This window comes from Dermacentor andersoni, chromosome 1 (assembly GCF_023375885.2).
Source record: "Dermacentor andersoni chromosome 1, qqDerAnde1_hic_scaffold, whole genome shotgun sequence".
In the NCBI taxonomy this organism is placed as follows: Eukaryota; Metazoa; Arthropoda; class Arachnida; order Ixodida; family Ixodidae; genus Dermacentor; species Dermacentor andersoni.
In genome coordinates, this window is record NC_092814.1 from 262,665,803 (window position 1) to 262,693,088 (window position 27,286).

Consider the following 27,286-nt stretch of genomic DNA (forward strand, 5'->3'; position numbering starts at 1 on the left):
ATTATTTTGCAAATGCATTCTGCTAAAAGTTGAGAGTAATGGGCTGGCTTATGGTTAATCTGCATGGCCTTCAGCACACCTTCCGCACATGTGCGTGTGTGTGGCAAACTGCACATGTCGCACACAAGTGTACATGTTTCACAAATTTCATTTTATACTGGGTCCACACTAGCAGTGTAAACCAAAATTGGGGCAAATGTGTTTGGTACGTGCAGTTTTCTGCACTTCCGGAAGCGTACAGAAGGTGTGCGTAAGGTCATGTAGATTGAGTGTAAGTCGGCCTCAAGTGTTTAGCTTATACACATGAGGAGTCTAACTGTTTGTGGATGCCATCTGCTTTGCAGAAAACATTTAGATGACCCGATTTCTGCAGACACGTATTGGGGCCGCTTCTCTACTCTTTTATACTTGGAGGAAATCCAGATGCAAACTGACATCCGAAAGTATGACATGCTTGGCGCCCAACTCAATCCTTGTGCAACGCAGACCGATATGTACGTTTTGGAGGTAAGCTTAATTTTTGTATTTCGTTAAGTTTTGTTTTGCTGTTTTTGTGCTGCTGTTATTTTGTTAGTTCACTTACCCTCAGAAACGCAAACATCATGCCAAATGGAGGAAAATTAGATCTTGTTCACCTTTATTTCTGGCCATGGAGAGCCATTGGTAAAAAAACGAAAAGCAACCAAATATTTCTAATGCGTTAGCATCATTAGGGTACTTCACATACTTTCTGGGGGCTATGTAACTATCTATGTATGTATGTTTCTATATAAACATTTTCCTGCCTACCTGGGCCATGGGTATCCGGGGTCGAATGAGTAGCGAATCAAGCTGCTGGGCTGAAGGAGCAAGGTTAAAAACCAACTATTGGACTAACGTGGGTCACTCAGTATTATGTGATGATGTGCACATATGTGCCAGTCTTCAACGAACCTCTTTCATGCCGACATGGGTCACTGTAGATGCGGGACTGGGTAGGTACTGCTGTTCGAAGAAACTGTTGACGCCGACTTGGAGCACTGGGTATGTGCCACTCGGTCTGTGCTGGTCTTCAATGAACCTCTTTGATGCCATCTTGGGTCACTGAGTATATGCCAGTAGGTGTGTGTGCGACTCTTCAATCAATATCTTTCACGCCAACTTGGGTAAGTGGGAATGTGCGACTGGGAATGTGCCGCTCTACAGTGACGAAAAAGATCCCTTAAATGTCTTCAATGCTGAGCAGAATTGAAGCCACGTCACAAGGGTTCCTCAAGGCGACCCAGCGCATTAGCAGGTTGCATTAGCAGGGTGCAGCGGTGGCGTAGAGGTAGAACACCCGCCTTGCGTGCAAGAGGTCCGTGGTTCGAATCCCGGTACTCCGCAATTTTCCACTGGACTAAAAAAAAAAAATCCGCGTGTTGATAAAATTGCATAAACAAGCCTAGAGTGTGGCCTGATCCCGGTGACCAGAACCGGTAACGCACTCCCTCACCAGAGCAGGATTGGCCACACTGGTGCAGTACTTGGCCACAACCTCCTATATGAACACAACAATCAAACCCTGGCCCTCAGTCCCCAGCAGCTGCGAAGCAACTGACCACGGCGGCGGTCAGACCTGCGACGCTGCAGAGGGTGCTAAGAATCCCTGGCTCCGGACAGGCCGCCATTGGAATATGAACCTGGCAACGTTTAACGCTAGAACGTTATCTAGTGAGGCGAGTCTAGCAGGGCTATTGGAGGAATTAGAGGGCAGTAAATGGGATATAATAGGGCTCAGTGAAGTTAGGAGGCCAAAAGAAGCATATACAGTGCTAAAAAGCGGGCACGTCCTGTGCTACCGGGCCTTAGCGGAGAGACGAGAACTAGGAGTCGGATTCCTGATTAATAAGAACATAGCTGGTAACATACAGGAACTCTATAGCATTAACGAGAGGGTGGCATGTCTTGTTGTGTGCAACTTAATAAGAGGTACAAAATGAAGGTTGTACAGGTCTACGCCCCTACATCCAGTCATGATGACCAGGTAGTCGAAAGTTTCTATGAAGACGTGGAATCGGCGATGGGTAAAGTCAAAACAAAATACACTATGTTGATGACTCCAATGCCAAGGTAGGCAAGAAGCAGGCTGGAGACAAGGCAGTGGGGGAATATGGCATAGGCACTAGGAATAGCAGGGGAGAGTTATTAGTAGAGTTTGCGGAACAGAATAATATGCGGATAATGAATGCCTTCTTCCGCAAGTGTGATAGCCGAAAGTGGACGTAGAGGAGCCCGAACGGCGAGACTAGAAATGAAATAGACCCCATACTCTGCGCTAACCCTGGCATCATACAAGAGTTGGACGTGCTCAGCAAGGTGCGCTGCAGTGACCATAAGATGGTAAGAACTCGAATTAGCTTAGACCTGAGGAGGGAACGGAAGAAACTGGTATATAAGAAGCTGATCAATGAGTTAGCGGTAAGAGGGAAAATAGAGGAATTCCAGATCAAGCTACAGAACAGGTATTCGGCTAGGAAGAGGACCTTAGTGTTGAAGCAATGAACGACAATCTTGTGGGCATCATTAAGGAGTGTGCAATAGAAGTCAGTGGTAGCTCCGTTAGACAGGATACCAGTAAGCTATCGCAGGAGACGAAAGATCTGATCAAGAAACGCCAATGTATGAAAGCCTCTAACCCTACAGCTAGAATAGAACTGGCAGAACTTTCGAAGTTAATCAACAAGTGTAAGACAGCTGACATAAAAAAGTACAATATGGATAGAATTGAACATGTTCTCAGGAACGGAGGAAGCCTAAAAGCAGTGAAGAAGAAACTAGGAATTGGCAAGAATCAGATGTATGCATTAAGAGACAAAGCCGGCAATATCATTAGTAATATGGATGAGATAGTTCAAGTGGCTGAGGAGTTCTATAGAGATTTATACAGTACCAGTGGCACCCACGACGATGATAGAAGAGAGAATAGTCTAGAGGAATTCGAAATCCCACAGATAACGTCGGAAGAAGTAAAGAAAGCTTTGGGAGCTATGCAAAGGGGGAAGGCAGCTGGGGAGGATCAGGTAACAGCAGATTTGTTGAAGGATGGTGGGAAGATTGTTCTAAAGAAACTGGCCACCATGTATACGCAATGCCTCATGACTTCGAGCGTACCGGAATCTTGGAAAAACGCTAACATAATCCTAATCCATAAGAAAGGGGACGCCAAAAACTTGAAAAATTATAGACCGATCAGCTTTACTGTCCATTGCCTACAAAGTATTTACTAAGGTAATTGCAAATAGAATCAGGAACAACTTAAGCTTCCGTCAACCAAAGGACCAGGCAGGATTCTGTAAAGGCTTCTACTCAACAATAGACCATATTCACACTATCAATCAGGTGATAGAAAAATGTGCGGAATATAACCAGCCCTTATATATAACTTTCATTGATTACGAGAAAGCGTTTGATTCAGTCGAAACCTCAGCAGTCATGGAGGCATTGCAGAATCAGGGTGTAGGAGAGCCGTATGTAAAAATACTGAAAGATATCTCTAGCAGCTCCACAGCCACCGTAGTCCTCCATAAAGAAAGCAACAAAATCTCAATAAAGAAAGGCGTCAGGCAGGGAGATACGATCTCTCCAATGCTATTCACAGCGTGTTTACAGGAGGTATTCAGAGACCTGGATTGGGAAGAATTGGGGATAAGAGTTAATGGAGAATACCTTAGTAACTTGCGATTTGCTGATGATATTGCCTTGCTTAGTAACTCAGAGGACCAACTACAATGCATGCTCACTGACCTGGAGAGGCAAAGCTGAAGGGTGGGTCTAAAAATTAATCTGCAGAAAACTAAAGTAATGTTTAACAGTCTCAGAATAAAACAGCTGTTTACGATAGGTAGTGAGGCACTGGAAGTGGTAAGGGAATACATCTACTTAAGACAGGTAGTGTTTGCGGATCCGGATCATGAGACTGAAATAATCAGAAGAATAAGAATGGGCTGGGGTGCATTTGGCAGGCATTCTCAGATCATGAACAGCAGGTTGCCATTATCCCTCAAGAGAAAAGTTTATAACAGCTTTGTCTTACCAGTACACGTACGGGGCAGAAACCTGGAGGTTTACAAAAAGGTTTCTACTTAAATTGAGGACAACACAACGAGCTATGGAAAGAAGAATGATAGGTGTAACGTTAAGGGATAAGAAAAGAGCAGATTGGGTGAGGGAACAAACGCGAGTTAGTGATATCTTAGTTGAAATCTATAAAAAGAAATGGGCATGGGCAGGACACGTAATGAGGAGGGAAGATAACCGATGGTCATGGAGAGTTACGGAATGGATTCTAAGGGAATGGAAGCGTAGCAGAGGGTGGCAGAAAGTTAGGTGGGCGGATGAGATTAAGAAGTTTGCAGGGACAACATGGCCACAATTAGTACATGACCGGGGTAGTTGGAGAAGTATGGGAGAGGCCTTTGCCCTGCAGTGGGCGTAACCAGGCTGCTGCTTATGATGATGATTACAAATGCACTTGGTATGTGCTGCTTTTCAACGAATGCCTTGTACCCCAATACTTCAGCGAGCTGCGCCATGGATGCACAGGGTATGTGCCTCTGTTCAGTGAGCCTCTCGCCAACTTGAGTCACTGAGTATGTGCCACTAAGTGTGCGGAAAGTGAGGGAACAATTCGCAGTGTTCGCAGGCGCCGGCGTACCATGCTTCTCGTCTCGGAGGCCTTGCGCAGACTTCTTGGCAGTGCCACTCGATGGTGCGGCGTGACCAGAAAGAAGGAGCGTTAGAGAAAGGAGCCTGATTGCTGCATGACGTGTTTCTCAGCATTCGCACACACCGGTGTGCCATGCATTTCGGAGGCCAGGCGCAGGCTTTGCAACGGTGGTGGCACTAGATGGCGCCGAGTGTGATTAGGGAAGCATGAGAGAGGAATCCCGCTATCGTACACGCCTCGTACATAGCTCATTTCAACGGTGGCGATACGTTGTGTCGGTATACTAATTCATTTCTAAAAGCCTTACCGTTGACATCATCGTGAGATAGATTCTGCCACAACTTTTTGAGTAAATAATTAATTAGTATAGTAATTAATGAGTAATTGCTTTTCTGAACTACCAACTGCTGAAAGCTTGCTCCAGCATATCTGCAAATGCTACTGTGGACTTCGCGTTATTTTTCCTGTGCCTGTATTTGAGTTTGGAATGCCAAATTGAGCATATTAAAAGCGATATGTTCGCCTATGTGCAGTTAATGGAGCTATGCTCTTTTGTGTGGGATCAGGTTGGGCAATAGAAATAAACAGAGGACAAGCGCTACTCTCAGCTGTTTATTCCACAATGTTGTGTCGTTTGTGTGTCTTTTGTGTTCACCAATTATGTTCAGTATGCGCAAACTAGGCCCTCAGCAAGTCATTCTAAATGCACGCTTTACAGTTCGACTGTTTTTGTTGAGCAGGGGAGAGCAGCAAAAATGTATTCATCTGAGCACTTAAATGTGAAGATGGGGTGTGACGAGTGGATGATGAAGTAGAAGAAGAGTGCGCGGTGGTGCGCGGCGGGCGGCACACGAGGGGAGCCTGAGCTGTGGTTCGGAATTGGATGGTTCGGCAGAACAATCATGGGACGGCGACGACCTGGTGGGACCTGCTTCAGAAGCGATTGAGTTGGCTACCGGTCAGTCTCGATCGCACAGCCAGGCAGTCCAAGCATAAGTGGCTAGCGGTCCGCATTGGCAACTGTCCAAGGCTCCTGGGGGCCAGGGAATGACTCCGGCGGCTAACAGTCTGCACTGGAGGCCGTGCCTGCGGTACCGCCTGAGAGCCGCCGCCGAAACCGAATCGTGCTGAAGTTCGCATGGCCGCCAGCAGTGCTTCTGGCCCTGTTACGCTGGCAGGAACCAGCAGAGCTCACCTCCAACGGGCCTGTTATGCTCCTCGAGCCCAGAGTGGTGAGAGTCTTCTTCACCTTCTTTCCTGGTGCCGGGGCATGGCAGCTCCACTAGACGACATGGCTGTGGGCATTTACAGTACCCTGAGGACACCGGCGTGGTTCTGCGTGTGAGTTAGTCGCCCGTTGGGTGAGAGCGGACACTTTACGACAGCGAACTTTGCCGCGTAGACACGGACAACTAGAATAGACCCGTAAAGTGTGCTCTAGACTTTTTTATGTGTTGTATGTATTCTTGTGTTTTGTGTACATGTAAATGTCCTGTGCACCCTGGCATAAAAGGGATATAGACAGTGTCAGTTCTCCATGCTTTCCAGCTGTGTGTTTAGCCCTGGGCCCCCAAACCCCGTGTATATCACATGGGGTGTCTGCCATCAGGAAAAATCTGGAATTTTCAGAGAATTTGTCTATTCTGGAAAGGTTGGGGGAAAAAAAGAAGGAATTTTTGCCCCGGTTGCTTTTAATCGTGAAAATTGGTACCTGCAGTTGTTATGGTGAAGCTAGTGGTACGCCAGAAAGAAGCCAAGTTTTCAACTGAAGGTATTCAGTTCACAAATAATGGTGTCATTTGCTGGTTTTGGAAGTGCAAGCCTGGCCAAGTGGTTGGAATATTATAAAATGCAGTTTTGTCAAATCTGACACTGCGTTTGAACTGATTTGCAGCTTACTGGTAGTAGTAGTAGTTGAAAATTATGGGCTGGAATAGCATCTTGACATGCTATAAACCATTTTTTATATGCATGTGAACCTCCAGTATCATAGACCGCCAGGTAATCTTAAAAAAACAGTCAGTAAAAACCTGGCAGAATCAGAATTTGAAGATGCCAAGCGGGAATGCAAGTACGGTAAAACTGAAATTTGTGAGCTTCAATCAAGGGAGGGGGGAAGGGGGCAGAATGACACGGCAAATGACTGCATAAAAATGTGAACTGCTGTATTTAGGCAGAATATTTACTTGCAATTTTTTTTTGTCACGTAAGCCATCTCGGAGGTGATTTCCTGCAGCACACGCTAAAGTTTCTTAGCTTTAGATTTACCAGAAGCTCTGTTTTGGCTGTTTATTCCATGAGCTATGCTGGTTAGTACATATGCGTTATGGTTGCTATATTTGCATGGCTTATGGATTGGAACTTGCAAGATTTTTGTGACAAGCAAACTAAGTCATTGTTCATTCCATGCATGTAACTTGTGGTGCGACGTTACATGCCGCCAGTTTGCCAGAGGCGGAGACAGATGAATTCAGATTGCGAGGAACTCTGCCAAGAGGGGATAAAGCTTACCGGTAACGGTGCCACCGAAAGCGACATGACCTTTCATGATGTGATGTGATGCGCGCGACGTCAGACTTGTGTTGAGACGTTGTGTCGACGACTGCAACACAGTCCCTGGGAGAAACAAGCAACAGCCCGGAAGAAGAGGCTATCAGACAGGTGGTGGAAAGCTGAAGAGGGGAAGGAGGAAGGAAGCTTGAGGCACGAGAGGGAAGAGCGTGCGCTGCGGGGGCTCGGAAGACTGGCAACAAGGCAGAAGCTACAACGAGCAAGAAAAAGAAAAGCATACCTGGGCATAGCCAGGAGGCAGCCCTACCATCCCAAGGGACCAGACTGTTTTGGGGATGTCCACGGACGACGGCCTACGGTCAAGTTGAGCCTGGTGGATGGAGCCGACTGGCCGGTCAGGACCCGGGCCTGCCGCACAACCTGGGCCCCGCTGACCGTTGCCGAGCACTGCTCCTGCGCCCCGAACCAACCGACACTTCCTGAAGAGCACTGCTACGACCCGTGCGCCAGCTGTTCTTAAGTGCCGATCCAGCAGCTGGCCCTACTGAAGTCTCCCGGAGAATGCAGCTGGGACCCATTCATCGACCGTGCTGGTCGCGACCACCAAGCATTGCGTTGAGGCCAGCGTCGACAAGGGACCCTGCGGTTCATACACAGCCGCATCCTCGACAATGACCCCCACATCTGGGTCGAAGCAATCTTTCTCGGTGAACCCGCATTTATACGATCATTGTGACTCTGACTTATTACGTCGTTAATGGGTGAAGTAGTGAAACGTGCAGAGCAACTCTCTAGCTGTGATCGCGCCCTGCTTGTTGTTTCTTGCCAGCTATAACGACGTTTTGTTCTGAATGCTCCTGCATAGGTGCTGTAAATATTGCTACATGCGTGTGGTATTTGACTGTTTGAATGAGGCGCGTGGGTGCCATCACTCGAGAAAAGAGGAGGAAGAACGAACTGAGCTTGCGCTGTGAATCTAACCGCTCAGCGCTGTAACCGCTGTTGTAAATATAACCTGTAAATAGTTGCTCGTCTTACTGACTCGTCCTTTGCGTAACATTGTGGTGGGGGTGGAACGTTCCCCCGTCCTCGCCACGGAGCTCCAAAGCGGCCGCACCGTCGTCTTCTCAGCCATGGCTTCCGATGGAACAACCTCGTCGCCACCTACACCTGCGGCGCCAACCACAACGTACGTTACGGTTCCTAGTCTCCGTGATCCTGGGACATTCTCCACCCAAAATGGCATTGACGTCAACGACTGGCTCAGCATGTATGAGCGTGCTAGCCAAAGCCACCACTGGAACCCTACCATCATGCTTGCCAATGTGACCTTTTATCTGGACGGGACACCCCATGCCTGGTTTTTCACCCATGAGGTCGAGCTCTCCAGCTGGAACATTTTCAAAGAGAGGCTTTGCGACCTATTTGGCAACCTGTCAGGTTGCCAACAGGCTGCGCGAAAAGAGCTTCCCACCCGTCTCCAGTCGTCGACCGAATCGTATGTCTCCTACATACAGGAAGGGCTCGCGCTTTGCCGGAAAGTCGACGAGCACATGAGCGAGGTTGACAAGGTGGGCCATATCCTAAAAGCCATTGCGGACGACGCCTTCAATTTGTTCGTCTATAACGACGTTTCTACCGTCGACGCCATCGTCAAAGAATGCCGCTGCTTCGAGGTAGCCAAAAGCCGCCACGACATGCCACAGTTTTCCCGGCTCCCAAACACCCCTGCCACGTCCTCATGCTCCGCTCTTACCGCCACACGACCATTTCAAGAAAATGTCACATGTATCGTTTGCCGTGAGATTGAAGCGGCGAGTCCGGCCCCCCTTCATCCACGACCCCTTGACGGTACCTTTGACCAAGTGGCCCCCACTATTTACATTATTCAAGCAGTTGTGCAGCAAGAAATTGCAAACCTTGGCATCCCTACTGCCTGCTCTGTCTCTCGACCTGATTCGGCACCCATTCCCATGTCCACAACCTGTAATGACCGGTATTTCGCTCCCAGACCACGCAGTCCTGCTGAATGGCGAATCCCAGATAACAAACCGATCTGCTTCCGCTGCCACCGTGTTGGTCATGCATCCCGCCACTGCCGCACCACCTGGATGCCGCCGTACTGGAGCTCATTCCCTGCTCCTCGCCCATACGCCGACGCTCGCTGTTATTCACCTCGCCGTCTGTACCCTACCTCTGATGCCCCTGACAGCCGCTCCTCCGTGTGATCGCCGTCTCCTCAATGCCGTTGCTCCCCGTCACCCCAACCTCGCCGTTTTTCCTCGCCAAACCGACGGACAGAAAACTAGGCCATGCAGCTCTTGGAGGTAGTGCTGCATCATGTTCGTCCTGTTCAAATCCTCTGTCGACGCTCCTCACTAACACAAACCTAATTGAAGTAGACGTAGACGGTGTTCCGTTGATGGCATGAGTTGATACTGGAGCCCAAGTGTCCATAGTGAGCGCCGACCTGTGTCGTCACCTCAAAAAAGTTCTCACATCTGCCATCACTCGAGCCGTACGCGTCGCCAATGGCGTCACTGTTGCCGTCAGGGGTATGTGCACTGCACGTATAGGAATTGCTGACCGCCAAGTTCGAGTCCTGTTCACCATGCTGACCAGTTTCCCTCTTGCCCTAATCTTCAGTCTTGACTTTCTGATGACGCATTCTGCCTTCATTGACTGTGCCACCGGTACGCTGTGCCTCGAGCTTCCTCTTCTTTCAGACGTTTGCCCTGAACAACCGAACACCCTCTGCACCACAGCGTTTGTTCGCTTTCCTTCAAAAGCCCTAACCTTTGTCGAATTCGCCTCAATGGCAACCGTGCCTGATGGAAACTATGTCGTTGCACCTATTCGGGATGTCCTCCTGGTGCGCGACATCTCTGTGCCACACTCCTTCGTAACCCTTGCCGCTAATTGAATGTGTCTCCCCGTTATCAATTTTGGCTTGACGAAGCAAGTGTTACCTGAGGGCAAAGCAGTGGCCATGCTCTGGTCAGTGACAGACGACCACGTCACTGCTTTTGCAGCCGACGCGTCTCCAGATCCTCCTGATTACCCGCAGGGTGCCTTGAACCTTGACGGCCCATTACGTCCCATGGTTGCTCCGGACCTCGCACCTGACCAAGCAGCCGCTCTATATCGCCTTTTGCTTTCCGACGGGTCGATTGTCAAAGTAAAAAATGTCGCGATAGCCTTCAAGAACGCGGCAAAGAGCTTCAGCTTGAACATGTGTAAGGTCAGAGGAAACCATCTTTTCAATGTCGACGTCAGTACCGTGCGATGACGTCACGGTATGGGCTGAGCTGTGACGATCTTCCACTATGAATGGCTCGATCTCACCATCCTGCAAAGCGCTAATTATAGCCAATGAAATCCCCTGAGGCAGAACTTGCGCGGTTAGCGCGAAATTGACAAGGGGAAGGCAGGTGCGGTTACCAGTAATTGTCAGCACAGTGTGTGGCACGGTAACACCATGTGTAAGTGTAATTGCCGGAATTGGTGCAACCACGTAATTACCGTCAGGTACAGCTGGTGAGGACAACAAGTCGACGTGTGTCACAGATTGAGGCGGTAGGCGAATAAAATCCATGCAGCTCAAATGGCTTGGAGGCGGGTCCACATGGTCAGCAAGAAGAGGCAAGTCAAGGCGAAGTGAGCCGGCCGAACAGTCAGTGAGGGCAGAATGATTGGCAAGGAAATCCAGACCGAGAATGAGTTCGTGAGGGCAATGCTCGATGACAGTGAAGAGAACGACGGTGTGTCTCTCAGCAATGGTGAGGCGGGCAGAGCACATGCCAACAATAGCGACAGGCCCTCCGTCGGCGACTTGTACAACTCAGTCCGGGGCGGGCGTCAGAACTTTCTTGAGCCGCTGGCAAAGAGCAGCACTCATAATGGACACATGCGCCCCGCTGTCAACCAACGCGCACACAGCAACATTGTCGACGAGAACGTCCAAAAGATTCTTGTTCGTGGGTAAAGTGAAGCGAGGATTTCATGCCAATTTAGTCATTGCAACTTCACCTCCAGAAGCTGCACTGTCTAGTTTTCTGGTCGGGGGTGCGGCGAGTAGGTCGGAGAAGGAGCACGGCGTGACGGGGGCCAACGAGATTGACGACGGGAGGGAGAAGGCGAGCGGGAGTAGCGGGGTCGTGTCAAAGGTGTCGCAGGGTCAGATGGTGGAGCGGGCATAGAAGGCGCAAAGGAAAACGACGCGCTAGAGGGGCGAGGGTGGTAATCAGGAGAATAGTGCACCGGAGAAGTCCAGTGGCTGCGGCAGTGGCGAGCGACGTGTCCTATGCATTGGCAGTTAAAACAGATCGGCTTGTCGTCCACGGTTCGCCATTCGGAGGGGTTGTGCTGTCCATAAGAGAAGTAAGAAGGGCGTGGTGGGGATGTGCGTGGAGAAAGAGGTTCCGAGCCTAAGGAATGAATGGATTGCAGGCCGACATTGGACAACTCTTGATGGACGACGGCCTGGATCAAGGAGATTGTCACCGGAGAATGATTAGGTGATGGGAATGAAGGGGCTGCCGGTTGTGCCGCTTCGACCTCACGACGAATGATGCGGGTCAAGTTGTCACATCGCGACGGCTGGTGGAAGAGGTCGTCACAGGATGACGTAGCAGCTGTGTTGGGAAGTCGCGTGATGTGCTGGGATAACCGGCGGCTTTTAGCATGCTCAAGACGGCGGCACTCCTTGAGGATCGTATCGATGCTGGTGATGTTCGTAAACACCAGTAAATTGAAGGCGTCGTCAGCAATGCCTTTGGACGTGATTAACCTTATCGTCCTCAGACATGGTCGGGTCAGCCTTGGCACAAAGGGCCAAGACGTCAAGAATGTACGACACGTAGGACTTGGTCGACGTCTGTACATGTGTGGCAAGGGCTTTCTTGGCATTGACTTGGCGACCGAAGGGATTGCCAAAAAGGTCACGGAGCTCCTCTTTGAAGAGATCCCAGCTCGAGATCTCCTCTTCGTGAGTCTGGAACCATGCAAGTGGAGCTCCGTCGAGGTAGAAAAGAATGTTCGCAAGCATAATAGTCGGATCCCACCTGTGACTGGTGCTGACACGTTCGTATAAGCGGAGCCAGTCGTCAACATCAGGACTGCCGACTCCGTTGAAAGCACCAGGATCCCGAGGGGGGGAAACGGCGACATAGGTCGGGGCTGCAGGCGGAGACGGTTGCGTAGATGAAGTGCCGCCAACAAGAGCCGAAGTTGCACTGTCGCCGTTGCGACCGCTGCGAAGCTCCATGACGGGTACGGGGAATGTCCACCTCCACCAAATTAATGTTACGTGTAGCTGATGTACAAGTATATTTACAATATATTTACACGTACACCAACGGTGGCAAAGATGGCGACGCTATATCAAGCGGGGCCACGTCGTCTTCTTTCTCCTCAGTGCAGCCACACTGTGGCGGCTGTTCCGTAGCAATATGTCTCTTCAGACCACACTGACTGGGTCCTCGCTCTACCATTTGTCACATTTGCTTATAATTCCTCTCGCCACGACACAGCCGGTTATTCCACATTTTTCCTTCTGTTCGGTCGAGAACCAGCACTGCCCCTCGACACTACCCTCCCTGCTCACGCGGCACCGACCAATGAATATGCACTTGACGCCATCGCCCGCTGTGCCCACGCAAGGGAAATTGCCCGTGACCGCCTTCTGAAATCCCAAGAGAGTCAAAGGCGGTTGTATGACCGGCGACACCGAGACGAGCATTTCCCGCCTGGTTCTTTGGTGCTTCTATGGTCTCCACCGTGTCAGGTCGGCCTGTCAGAAAAACTGCTGTCTCATTACACAGGCCCATACCGAGTGCTTCGTGCCATGACTCCCGTCACCTACGAGATTGCCCCTGACGCCCCATCTGCTTCCCAGTCCAGTTATGTCGTGCACGTTACACGACTGAAGCAGTATCACCCTCCCAGTGATGATATTTAGACGGTTCGGGACATCGCGTCTGCCGCCGGGGGATTATGCTACACATGTGTGGTATTTGGTTGTTTGAATGAAGCGCGCGGGCGCCATCACTCGAGAAAAGAGGAGGAAAAACGAACTGCGCTTGCGCTGTGAATCTAACCGGTCAGTGCTGCAACCGCTGTTGTAAATATAACCTGTGAATAGTTGCTTGTCTTACTGACTCGTCCTTCGCATAACGATATTGATACATGTATATTGCATGTTTCTTATGGCTGATGCACGCGGGCGCCCAGACAAAGACGATGAACGCTCTCGAGCTGTCAGCTGAACTGGCCAGCGCTGCAGTTACCCTTTTGTAAATATACTTTGTAAATAGTCTCCAGTCTTAATCCTTTGTTTGAGTAACATTTTGGTGGTGGGTGCCGTTCCCCGTCCTCTCCACGGAGCTCCGCAGCGCCCGCACCATCCTGCTTTCTGCCATGGCTCCCGGTGACGACACCTCGTCTCCTCCTACTCCTGCGACCCCGACAACAACGTATGTTACGGTTACCAATCCCCGCGATCCTGGCAAATTCTCCGGCCAAGATAATGTCGACGTTGAGGACTGGCTCAACCTGTATGAGCGTGTTAGCCAAAACAACCGCTGGTACCCTACCATTATGCTAGCCAATGTCCTATTCTACTTGGGCGGAACTCCTCGTGTCTGGTTCCGGACACATGAGGACGAGATCTCTAGCTGAGATGCCTTCAAGGAGAAGCTCGTCGACCTCTTTGGAAATCCCACCAGTCGGCAGCTGGCTGCTGGGAAAGAGCTTGCTACCCAGTTCAGTCTTCTACTGAATCGTACATCTCGTACATACAAGATGTGCTCGCTCTTTTCCGGAAAGTCGACGACCAAATGGCTGAGGTTGACAAAGTCGGCCACGTACTCAAAGGTATTGCGGACGACGTGTTCAACTTGTTGGTCTTCAACAATGTGCCCACCGTCGACGTCATTTTCAAGGAATGCCGCCGCTTTGAGCTCGCCAAAGGCTGCCGCGTCATTCCACAGTTCTCCCGTTGCCTCTGCATTGGCCATGACGCCCGCCACTGCCGCACCTCCTGGACGTCGCCGTATTCGAGCTCCTTTTCCCCGTCTCCTTGCCTTTATGCCGACCCGCGCCGTTACTCGCCTCACCGTATGCCTCCTACCTCGGACGTATCCGTTGATGGCAGTCATCCTGCTCGCTCGCCGTCACCACAGCGCCATCGGTCCCCGTCGCCCTAGCCACGCCGCTATTGGTCGCGGAAAACTAGACCATGCAGCTCCTGGAGGTAGTGCTGCATTATCGTCGTCGTGTCGAAATCCTCCATTGATGCTCCCAAAGAACCAGAACTTACTTGTTCACGTTGACGGTGTCCCTTTGACGGCATTAATAGATACTCGAGTCCAACAGGTGTCCATAATGAGTTCTAACCTCCATCGTCGGTCGACGATGGAGGTTATGAGCGATTGAAATGAGCGATTGTTGTATGCTACTACACGAGCCGTATGTGTGGCCGATGGCAGCACTGTTGACGTCACTGGAATGTGTACTTCCGGTATAAGTATTGCCGACTGCCACGTTCCTGTTCTTTTGACAGTGCTGACAAATGGTCCCCATTACGGAAGAAGAACAGTGAGCATGTGTGTGCAGTTTTTAGTGAGAGAATGAACAAATAGAAAGAGACAATGCATTTGACGGTCAACTTTATTTCTTTCCGAAAGTGGAAATGAGCGATTGTTGTATTTGTAATCTGTGTTCTCCTTGATGCTTTTGTTTATTGTAAGCAGCCTAGCAGAGTGTTATTAAAACGATCACATAAGGAACACCAAGCACGCTGTTCCATCAGCACTTCTCTGCTTTAAGTATAAACTCCATGCAAGCAATTTCTTGCGCGACAGTGACAAGCGACGCTATGGAGATGGCTGTCGCATTCGCTCGTCGCCCAGAAGTCAAACTCCAAGTGAGCGAACGCTTTGCGCGACAGCTCTCCAGTGTTGCCGGTATTAGGGGATCGAGTTAGTGCCAAACCTGGCGTGGCACTTGCTATAATTGTTTAAGTTCATTTGTTTGGCTGTACAAAGCAACATAAAATCTTCTGAAGGTCTTGCAATAGGTTTATTTTGTTTACATATCAAAATTTGTTAGTTTGCTCGTTCCGTTTGTATACTGAGACGCGCGCACGTGCGCAAACCGGTAGTATGTCACTAATGTACATCCTGTTCCGGCTGCCTACTATTGGCTAGTCGCTCATAGCACTTCCGGGCGACGAGCGATGGATTCTAAATTTGCAAAACCGAGCGATCACGTGACAAGACCGAGTGATCTGTTCAAGCGATGGCCCTATCCGTCGCTCGAAGCCGTCGCTCGTCGCTGTCGCGCGCAATATCGCGTTCATGGGGTTTAGCCTTTAGCCCATTCTTTTCAATGGCTCATTCAGCTGTCCTGGGTGCAGATGTTTACCACATTTTGTTTCGAGCTGCGAAGAATGCAAAGGCCTGAGTGGCGACTGCATTACAGCCGCTGCTCGGCGGGTTGCACCCCCTCAGTGGGCTGCGCCCAGGGTGGTCTGTCCCCATCCCTACCCCTAGTGACGCCACTGTGGGTAGGCCATGTAATGTGTAATTGGTGGTCTATTGAAATTACAGCATGGGTGGCAAGAGAAGGGAAGTGCAGTTGAGGATGGCAGAGAATTAGGTGGTGTGATGAAATGGCAAAAGTTGCAGGCATAAGGTGGGGTCAGCTGGTGCAAGACAGAGGTAATTGGAGAGCACTTTAAGAGGCCTTCATCCTGCCGTGGACATAAAGATGATGATGATTTTATACAGTGTGGACAGACTAATAATTCTGTTGTTTTACGTGCTGGAACCACGATCTGATTATGAGGCACGCTGTATTGAGGGGGGGGGTTCTGATTAATTTTGACCACTCGGGGTCTTTAACATGCACCCAATGCACAATATAGAGATAATTTTGCATTCTGCCTCAATGGGAATGCGGCCGCCACATTCCGATGCCCTTGAGCTCAGCAGCACAACGCCATAGCCACTGGCCTACTGTGGCGGGTTGTGGACAGACTGAAGGTGTTTTCAGAAATAAGCTGGGGTAACCAGAACAAGCACAAATAATTACTAAAGCTGTTTAGCCTAGCAAGCAACCCTATATAACATAGAAGTCTGTGCTATTTGTAAACAACCGTTACAGACAGAAGAATTATGGTAGTGAACTGAAGCTTTTCACAGAAATAGTTCAGTATGCAGACAGACTAGAGGTACTTTCAAAAGTGTGCTGGGGGAGTAAGCACAGATAATGACTAAAATTGTTGATTGCCTACTGATTGGTGCTAAGTATACCAAGAAACGTTTTTTATTTGTGAACTATGCTGTAGACGAGAGATGAAAGCATCCAGCTGAAACTGCACAACGTTGTTTGAAGCACTCTATGTTCTAATGCTGGTCTTGAAAAGCACCTTGCACCATTATAAGTGATGAAGAGGTCATTGCAGCGTGTGCTCTTGGGGACCTCAGAGCGAGCGAAGAGCATGGAGAGAATGCAGTGGTGGGGATGTAGAATAGAATGGTGCATTGGTGTTTGAGCGGCGGTGCAATGTGAGGTCGTAATGTATGATACATTGAAGGCTTGGCACGTGAATGGCACTGCAATGAAGTGAGCAATGAAATGGCAAAATGTGGGGAAGACAGGAGATCTGGTAAACTGGAGAACTGATATGTTACCTTTGCCTATGATAGGTACAGGATTATGTGCATCGTGATAGAAAAGGTGTGAATGTTAACTGCTGAAGCAGTATTTGATGTGTTCTTCCTGAAATGTTGCACACGTCAGTGAGAATTTGTCAAATTCGTGAATTTTGGTGTTTTCTTCTTGTTGGCCTGCATCTTAAAAGGAAGCTGAGGAACTTCTGTAAATGCCAATAGGTTTCCAATTCAAAAAGATTGTGTGATATCCATCCCTGCAGTCTGCATTTGTCAAAATGAACGAAGCCAATTTGTACATGACAGGAGTCACGACCAGACTCATGTTGTGCTGCTTCTGTGAAACTCTTGTGTTAGAAGACTCTGAAGAACATGGAATTTCGCCTCCGGCAGAGCTTCAAGCAGTGTATTTGGAGTGATAGCCTGACTGTTGTGCACAGTGTTGACTGTAGTTAAGCATAGCATGGTTTCATTATTTTTGACAGTGTATGTATGTCTATAGTCAAAAGTATTTGAGAATTCAGAAATGGGTCAATCCACATTCTAACCTTTCCACTGTTTTTGCTGCCCCTGTGGCTATGACATCTGTGTGAATATCTGGCTCTCGGTGGAGTGTACAGGCTGAGATGGAGTGTACAGGCTGTGACTTTTTTTTTCTCCTGGTATTGTTGTCATAAGTGTGGCTTGTAAATCACACCAAATCTTATTTCATGTAACTTTTGCACTAAGCCAGTGAATACAATTGTTTGGAGGAGACAAAGCCTCTGTTTTTATTTGAGAATTTGATGTAAATATGTAATTTGGTGCCACTTTTTATGTGTTATCTTTACTATATGGGGGAAAATAAAGGCATGTGAATGTGCACTTCTGAATTTCTTGCAAATTGAATTCTTTAATTCAGGTTCCAGGCTTAGTAGAAGGCCGCCCATCTGTATTGAAAGGAGACAACATCTTTGTGCGTATTTCAAGTGAACAGTGTGAACCATCGAGTCAAGTGATGGAAGTGTTGGAGTATGAAGGCTTCGTTTTTGAGTCAAGAAAAGGTTCCCTCCTTATCAGTTTTTGTGAACGGTAAGATAGAGCATTATTTTCAAGATGTTTCTTTTACTTCTATGGCCTAATAGCAAAGTTTTACTTATATATGGGTCCTTTGTTTTCAGGTAAAACCTGAAATTCCTGATTTTTGCATCCTGAATAGGTCGGGTTATACCTGATTTCTCCCTGAAGTTCACCCCAAAGTGCATTCTCTAAAAGATGAGTTCAAAGAATATCTGATAGAACAAAGCACTGAGAACAGCACTTTTGTGTTGACCAACTGGCAGGACACTGCTGCCCGCTACCCAATCCTAGTGAACACAGCACTGACGTTGCTCTGCACTGCGAATAATAGCTACGGTGTTGAGAGGACGTTTTCCCGACTAATTCGTGTTTAGAGCCTTTACAGGTCTAAGATGACACAGAAATTATCAGAATGCATTTGATAATGTACATCACCGAGGGCTTGTAATTACAAGCATCACACCTTTTGCGAAGCATGCCCGTTCCCCTTTGTTAAAAAATGTGCGTAGATGGAATTAAGAAGGGGATCACCAAGCATGCATCTGTTTGCTTTTGCTGATGTGATTTGTTTAAAAAGTCAACGAATATTTCTATAAATAAATTTTTCACATGACTTGCGAGTAGCTCTTTTTGTCAGTACAGTAGAACCTCGTTGATATGATACTGTTGCATACAATTTCCCAGAGCCAACATTTGCAATCAAGAAATGAAAAATGACCCAATACAGTTTAGCTTCTTTTTGACCAGTTCATAGGTTCCCAGAAAGCACAATCTTTCAGCACCAACGTTCAGTACATCACCAACCTGCGATCGTATGATACATTTTTTTTCTGGCCTTTAGATCCCATGCAAACAAGAAAAGGCGTGAGACGCAACCAAAACCATAGCCACCCGATGCAGCAGTTTTCCTGAAATACACACCCGCCTGTCTCTCGTGTAAAGACCGGCACGCGCTCATTTTATTTTCCGACACCAGCAAATCCTTTCCCAAGTCATCGCATGCTGCATTCACAGCTATCGCCACCAACCACATTGCGATGAGCATCTTCAGCTATAGACAGTCACAGCATGTGGAGCATGGTGCAGTTTGAAGCATACTACACTCTTTAATAGGCAATAACCCAAACGCGCCTCCATTCCCTACTGCAGGTGTTGCCAAGTGAGCGTCATTTTTCGCTCTGGTGGCATTGTAGGCATCATATTCTGGCATCGGTAACCAGTTCGATTTCGTTTAGGTTTCCCATCTCTGTTTTAAAACACTGCGCAATAGAAAAACAATAACATGCATCTCAGGTTGCTTGGGCACCACCAGCTTGACTCACATTGGCGTCTCGTCTCGTGGTATTGTTACGATTCAAACTGAGTGTAAGCAAGCCGGTTGTCGGGGAAGAACAACGTTTATTGCCGGTGGGATGCTGGCATATATGGGACCAGGAGCGTGACGTCACAGGTCACGATGCCGCGTTGCTGGCAGCTCTGCTACATCTCCCCCTTTTTTTTAAATAAACGATTAGTTCAACGTCTCTCAGGCAATAAGTACAGGCAGGGCTTGCGACATTGCCGCGTGCTTCGTCGTAGCTCTGGGAAAGGCGGTTCAATGTCTGGGACATCAGACTCTAGAGGATCGTGTGATTGTGGAGCCATGTCGCGTAGATGCTCTCGGGTCCGCCTGAACTCCCGGCTGTCTTCCGTTTTCAGGATCACTGAATGTGGTGCTTCCGCTGGTCTTAGGAAGACAGCAGGTGCCCAGGTTCGGTGAAGAGTGTCGTACGCTGTTACCTGTTGCCCTGTGATAGGGGGGCAGCTGTCTGGAGCCGCGGTTGTAGTAGATTTTCTGGTGCTGACGGATTTCCTGCAGACGGCGGTGAACGGCTCTGCAGGGCACCGTCTCTGGCACCAGGTGCGTTGTGGGTACTGGGAGCAGGGTTCTCGTCAGTCGTCCCATGAGTCTCTGTTTCCTCATATTCTCGTAGCTTGAGCAGGGTTGGATCGCTATCGGTTGCTGTGAGGAGGTCTTCGATGCGTGCTTTGGAAGCAGAAACAAAATCTAGCACATTTACTTTAAATTGTTCGGTCTCTTCAGCCATGCACACTTTGCTAGGAAACTGTGACAAAGCATCTGCAAGAAATAGCTCTTTGCCTGTTTTGTAGATAACATTGATGGGATAGCGCTGCAAGGTAAGCCTCATGTGTTGTAAACGAAGGGGGCACTGGTGCAGCTGCTTCTCGAAAACCGACACCAAAGGGCGATGATCAGTTTCAACCGTTACTTCTGGCTGACCGTAAATGTAATCGTGGAATTTTGTGCAACCATGTACAATCGCAAGCATTTCTTTTTCAATTTGCACATAGTGCTGTTGTGTTTCCGTGAGTTACCGAGACGGAAAAGTGATAGGGCGACCTTCTTGAAGAAGCACCGCACCAACACTGAATTGGCTCGCGTTGACTGAGAGGGTGACTTTTTTTCGGGTCGAAGTAGGATAGCACAGGTGCTTGCGCCAAGGACTGCCGCAACTTTTCGAAACTTTTTTCCTGCTGTTTGGTCTATACCCATTGTTGGAATCTCAGCGCTGACACCCGTTGTTGCAAATGGGTCGCAAGCCCCAAGGGTAGCGTTGGCCTGGCGGCCTGGGGCACAACTGGAAGCATCCGAAGGTCCTGGCAAAGCATGAGTCGACTGCTAACAGAACAACTTGTTTATTCTAGCATCGCAAAAGAGCGGCCGGTCAGGTCGACCGAAGTGGAGAGATGGGAGAGCACGTTACTCAACAGAAGAAATCGGAGCCTCTCTCGGCGTCCGGGAGCAGCTGCTTTTATACTCTCGGAGTCGAGGGGAAGAAGGAACGCCTCGTCAGAGGCGCACGTGATGCGGGGCACGGACAGGCTGAGAGACACGTTGAGACGAGTGTAGTGACGCATCCGCCGGGCCGGCGCTGGTCAGACCTCCTCGCTTCACACTTGGGGAGCTCCTCTCCCCGGCTGCCGCGCTTTGACAAGCGTGGGCACCAACATGCACACACACACACACACGCACACACGAATACACGTGGCATTGAAACATGCCTGGACGCGCTTGGCAGGAGGCGTTACGGCAGCGTTGAACGGGCCAAAATGTCCGCCGCTTTGAATGAAGCCCCGGCGTCCGTTGCATCCGCGCCGGCTATACCGCGCGTCGTAGGCGAAACCTAACACCATGCAATGTCATTGCGCAGTAAGGTTTGCAGCAGGGCAGTAACGTCAGGAATGCTTGGAATGAATCGCTGTACGAAATTAATCATACCAAGAAACACTTGCAGCTCCTTACTGTTCTTGGGCACTGGCATTTGTAATATGTCTTGCACTCGTTGCGGGTCTACTCGCAGGCCCTCTGCACTGAATATGTGGCCCAGGTAATGCACATGGGCCTGCAAGAATGCGCATTTCTGAAGTTCAGTCTAAGGTTGCGTTCTTTACTGCCTGTCAACAAGAGTTTCAAGTCGTAATCGTGCTCTTCTTTAGTCCTTCCCCAGAGCAGTATGTCGTCCATGACTACCGCTACACACGGTAACCCTTCTAACAGGCGGTGCATTGCTACTTGGAAAAATCTCTGGGGCTGAGGCCATGCCAACCGGCATTCGAAGAAGCCAATAGCGACCATACGGTGTGCTCATAGTGCAGAGTTTTGAGCTTGGCTCGTGCAGTTCAATCTGCCAAAATCCAGATGCCGCATCTAAAGTTAAAAAAAAAAAAAAAACAGCCTCTGAAAGTCGTGAAACTATGTCCTTTATTGTTGGCATAGGATAGTTCTTGCGTAACAGTGACTTGTTTAGCTCTGTTGGATCCAGGCAAATGCGTACTTTGTCCTTTTTCACTACTGTGATCATGGGACTGGACCATTTCGTAGGTTCGGTTACCTTTGTTATTACTCCTTGGTCTTCCATGTGCTGTAGTTCCGCCTTCACCTTGTCTTGAAGGGCCACAGTGACTCTTCTAGCTGGCACGACGATACCCGCGGCACCGGGCTTGAGCTTCATTTTGTACTCGAAGTCCCTTAGCTGGCCGAGCCCTTTGAAGACTTCCGTAAAAGGCCGTGCTGGGGGGTAAATATGTTCGTATTCAATGCTCTGCAAGCGGCTGATGAACTCCAAACGTTCTGCCGCTGAGCCACTCAGTGTTACAGGCACGTTATGCTCTACAATGAAAAATGTTTCTTCGTGAGATTTGTTGTTCGCTGAAAGTAACAGCTGTACTTTTTCATGCGATGCAGTTTTGTGTCCAAAAAATGCTGTAAGCGTGACCCAGCAGGAATCTGTTGGCTTATCTGGTAGTGTCTCAATGTCTCGTTTCAAAATAATGCAGCAGTTTGCGCCCGTGCCTAATTTGCATGTCATTGGTGTGCATTCAATATGAACCGTCACATTCCAGTTGTCTGTTCTTATGGTACGCACCGTTAAAGTTTGCAAGAAATAGTCCTCGTCTGGTTCTAGACTCAGCTTACGCAAATCTCTGCGTCTCTGAACCGTGTCTCGTGAAGTTTCCAAGAAATAGTCCTCGTTTGGTTCTTGACGCAGCTCACGCAAATCTCTGCGTCTCTGAACCGCGTCTCGTGATGGCGGCGGCATCTTGCATACTTGGGCAAAATGGTTCCGCATGCTGCACTTTTTGCAAGTCTTCCCGTTCGCAGGGTACATTTCGCTGTGATGTGTTTTGTAGCCGCATTTACTATAGACGTTTCTTTTACTTGCTACTGCATGAACTCTCATTACCTGAGCGGTTGTGGTTGCTTCGCTTATCTCGCGAAACTGCTCTTTCCCTTGCTTATGGGCACGACAGATATCGACAGTCTTCTTATACGAAGGGTTTTCAGCGACCAACTTATGCTGCAAATTCTTGTCTCGAATGCCCAGAATAATGCGGCTGCGCAGCATGCGATCTTCTAGCTCTCCAAATTCACAGTTTTTAGCTAGTATACACAGTTTGGTCAACCATTCACTGAAGCTCTCTGCTTCCTTTTGGTTTCTTGATCTGAAACGGAATTCCTGAAAGGTTAAATTCGTTTCAGGCTTGTAGAAATCCTCAAATTTCTGTAACCACATGTCGGCATTGTTTTTGTCTTCTCCTGCTTCAAACTTGAATGTGCTGTACGCCTTTCTAACCTCCTCACCAATCTTTACTAGCAACGTGGTTACCTGCTCATCTTTGCTCTGCTTGCTCAGCTGAGTGGCAGTAGACAATAAGGTAAACTCACTCTTCCAAGTTTGCCATCCAGGCCAAGTGTTGCCTGATGTGTTCAAGGGCTTCGGCAGTGGAAGAAGGGACGCTGGGGTTGACATGCTGACTAGGGACCGCTGCCACCATGTAAGCAAGCCGGTTGTTGGAGAAGAACAGCGTTTATTGCCGGTGGGACGCTGGCATATGTGGGAACAGGAGTGTGACATCACAGATCATGATGCCGCGTTGCTGGCAGCTTTGCTACACTGAGTAGGTGCATCAAAACTCTCTGCCAAAATGCCCCGTTGAAAGAAGCTGCTGACCTTGGCCGAATTCGAGGAGTGCGAACATAAGCTTGCCAAAACTGCAAAACCAACAACATGTGTCTTGGCCAGGCAGCTCAAGCTCCATCACTTAGGCATCTCGTGCTGCAGTGATTTGCACAATACACCACATCGCTAAATATCAACTATAGTTGTTTCTTTGAATCTTACTTTCTTGGGGGTTAGTAAGTTTTTTTCTCGTGTTTTTTTCGAGAACGTATGAATGAGGTTCTACTGTATATGCTTCTGTGAGTGGTTTCGCTTGTTTGAATAAGATGTTTGTGTCCAAAAGGAGACCATTACCCGTGTTAATTGTTGATGAAATTTGCCAGAAAAATCGTGAACTTCGGGCTATGAGCCAATATAAATACAGATTTATCCCCGGTTTTCCTCTTTGAAAGTAACACCCAATTTTAAACCCTGAATATTGAAAAATATGAAACCTGAAGATGAAGGACCCTACTTATATGCCCATGGTACCAATGGTGAATTGATATTCCTGGTGTTGCACCGTTACTTATTGAACATTATTGCTGACATACAATACTGTGGCTTTCATACTGACAGCTGTTTATCTTTAAAAGTATGTATCAATGAGCATTAATATAATGTAAGACCTTGTAAACAGTCTACAGTTCTACAGTTCCCTGTAGAAAGCATGAGCATTGCACGTAAACATAATCTTAAAGCCACCATCACAACAGCAACAAGACAGAGTGCATCAAAGAGAGACACATGAACATTTGATTTAGACCTACCAGAAGTAGACAATACTTGTGTTGCCAGATTACATTGTGTCCAATTAGGTGGGACATAATTCGAGTTGAGGTGGAATGCCTCTGCCTATGCGGAGGGTCATTTTTAATTACTTGTAGCTCTTACTGACTGACGGACAGAAAACCAGCCTCTCCATTTGCTGACGAAGCATTTGCACTGGGATACATGTGATGCATGTGGCACATTGTCACAGGTCACTATTTGGAACCTAGCGTCATCTTCTGCAGTGTTTATCTCAGCAGCTTGCTAGCCAGAAGAGGGCAAATTAGCAGACATACGAGCATGAAAGGACACACATTCATTGTGGCATGTCTCGATGACTGGAGCTTACTTTGTGAGAGGATGCAGCTATGTAGTTTGGTATGGGCCTGTGGATCCCACAAAATTTTCTCGCTGTCTGTACATATTGCGTTGCATATATCATTGTAACAAAGTAAGCATTGAACAGGGCTGCACTGAAGCTTCATTGAGTCCTTCTTCACACATCCATTCGGTAAAACCATACAGTCATTAGGGTGTGAAGATTGGAAGCTCAGTACTAGGTAGGCCACACAGTACACCATTGGTATTTCTGTAGTGTAGGCTATGTTCCGATTTCTGTCTGTAGGCCTGTGTTCTGGCCGACCTTTGTTATGCCAGATTCACATTACATGCATATTTTAGAGAGAGTGTGTACATGCATGTGGGTGCGTGCGTGTATGCATCTTGTGTGTATGCGTGCATGTGTGCATGTGTGTTCGTATGTGTTAGTATTTGAGCAGTTGTAGTTTTCGTCTTGCATTCTTCTTCGAAGTTCTGTGTTATCCAAAGCAATGCGTCATTTGTTGATTGACCATATACAGGGTGCCCCAGCTAACTTTAGGCAGAGTTTAAAAATATATGAATGCCACATAGCTGGGCAGAACTGAGGCAATGTTCTTTGCCGTCACTTGGAGATACTTAAATTATTTTTTTTTATTCCACCTAATTACATTATTAGTCTTAATTAATCAGATACTGAGATATTATAATTAGATGAAAAGTGTCAACGAGAAAATTGTAGAGCGACATGAAAAACTCCTGATACAGCTTTCTGTTGCTCAGTACATGCTACATAAAAGGGTTTTTACAAGCGTGAAAGAAGCTCGCGAATACACGTAAAGTGCCTTGAGCGGCCAGTCACACGGCAATTTTGCGTGCATTTGCGGGCTTCTTTTTTACGTGCATTTGTGTACTGTGCATTTGTGTGCTGTGTGTTTTGGGCCATAATTATCTTATATGTGGTGTTTGTTTCAGATTTGAAAGGATGTACGTGAGAGGAATGAAATTTGATGTACGATTCACTTACAACCGACTGCCTTTGCGACTGATGCACCGTGCAATAGGCATGCTTGAAAAAGTTGACTTATGGAGCTTTGTTCTTCCAAAGTGCACCTTTGCATCACAGCCCAGCCTAAAGATTGGCCGACTTCAGTGAGCCTGTCTCATTTTTGTCCCATGTGAAAGTACTTTTATCTCGTAGATAATTTTTGTTCGTTCTTTTTCTTCTTTTTTTTTTTGTGCTGGCAGCATTGACTGCCTATCCTTATGGGTGCACTGTGTTTCACTCAGTTTGTAACAGGCGGTACCTGGGCAATGGACCTTTTCCATGTCAGAAGAGTGCCTCTAGCAGCTGCCGCTGAAATCACAACTGGGGGTCAGGCTGGCATGACTTGACGAATCTGACTGCATGTGCTCTGTTGGTTGCAGTCACCATGTGACTAGGCTTGTGCGCTGTCATGCTTCCTGTGTGTGTGTGTGTGTGTGTGTGTGTGCTGTGCTCTTGTGACTTGCTTCTTTGAAACGGGCACAAGCGTGCTCTAGTTGCGCCCGTTTTAGGAGAGCCAGTGCATGAACTTATTCACCCAACTTAGTGAAACCATCATTGAATTCTATTTTGCTTCCTCGAACCCCCAACAGTGCAATCATCAAATTTTTAGAGGAAAGCTGTCTTTGATTCTATTAAATGTACCATCCACTGACACTCTTTGCGGTGCGAGAGATTGTAAGTGAGAGTATCTCAAAGGAGCTACAGTACTGTCATGGATTGTTTTACGTTTGAACATTGGCAGACAAATGTGATAGCTCACCAGCAAAAGATAATATAAATCTCATTTGAGCATCTTTATAACGTCTACATGTATGTTAGACATGACTCCTTTGTTATCTAGCACTATATAGCTTCAGCGGTCGCTGAGTGGGGTATGATAAGCTCAATTGTGCTGAGAGCTTTGCAATGGTTTGGCTAGTAGAAGTGTTTAATATGCTACGTTGTGTTCGAAAACGCAGTTCCACTGCGAAGATTGGTCAGCTCCGTAATGGGTTGAATGTTTTTGTCCTTCGCACACAGCATAAAGAACTGTGCGGTGGTGTGGGGAACTGAACCAGCACTTTGGCATCTTTAAATTAAGCACTTTTAACAATGCTTGTCACATACCCTGTGAACGAGGCACCAGTGCCAGGTCAAATGCCAAAGCCGTCTTATCAGCTTTCGAAAAATAACCCCACAAAAGCACAGGCAGTTAATAAGAGACCTTCTGGTGTGCCAGCGAACGCTGGTTTTGGTCCAAAGACCGAGTCAGAGCCCAGAGTTTGTCACACTGATCTCGGGGCCGTGTGGATGTTGGGAGAGATGGAGTCGGGAGACGCAGGCGAGCACAGCAAACAGACTTTACTAAGAACAAACCCAAAATAAAACACACTCAAAATGGAACTCAAAACTCAACTGACAAAGATAAAACTCCACACTTGCATAGCCTAAATATGTCCTTATCCTCCCCTACGTTCGTCCTTAGCGCGTTCCGCGTGAAAGTCTGGCAACCCTGGCCTATGGTTGCATGCTAACAAAAAGGAACGCTCTTTCAAAGTTCCGTTGTCGCACGTAACTCCAAGTCCGATGTGCATCGGCTCCTGGTCCCAGTCGGTGCTCCTGTCGACTTGCAAGCTTTGTTGTCGTGGCATTGACCAGCCAGCTCCTCCGTCTCGGATGTCGGTGCCCCGAACTATGTTGGTGATGTTGCACTCCGGCCTGCCTGGTTAGGCTAACA

General features: G+C 48.1%; 1 protein-coding gene across 2 annotated transcripts in view; it reads left to right on the forward strand.

The window, feature by feature from the left end:
- Window positions 1-27,286, forward strand: part of LOC126547910 (putative helicase MOV-10) — a 115,097-nt gene that overhangs the window by 51,331 nt on the left and 36,480 nt on the right. The window contains exons 5-7 of one of the 2 annotated variants that reach the window (XM_050195958.3): window positions 345-507; window positions 17,774-17,943; window positions 25,497-25,673. In XM_050195958.3, coding sequence (XP_050051915.1) covers window positions 345-507; window positions 17,774-17,943; window positions 25,497-25,673 — 510 coding nt within the window. The remainder of the gene's footprint in view (window positions 1-344; window positions 508-17,773; window positions 17,944-25,496; window positions 25,674-27,286) is intronic. The other variant, XM_055063754.2, reaches the window with a different exon arrangement.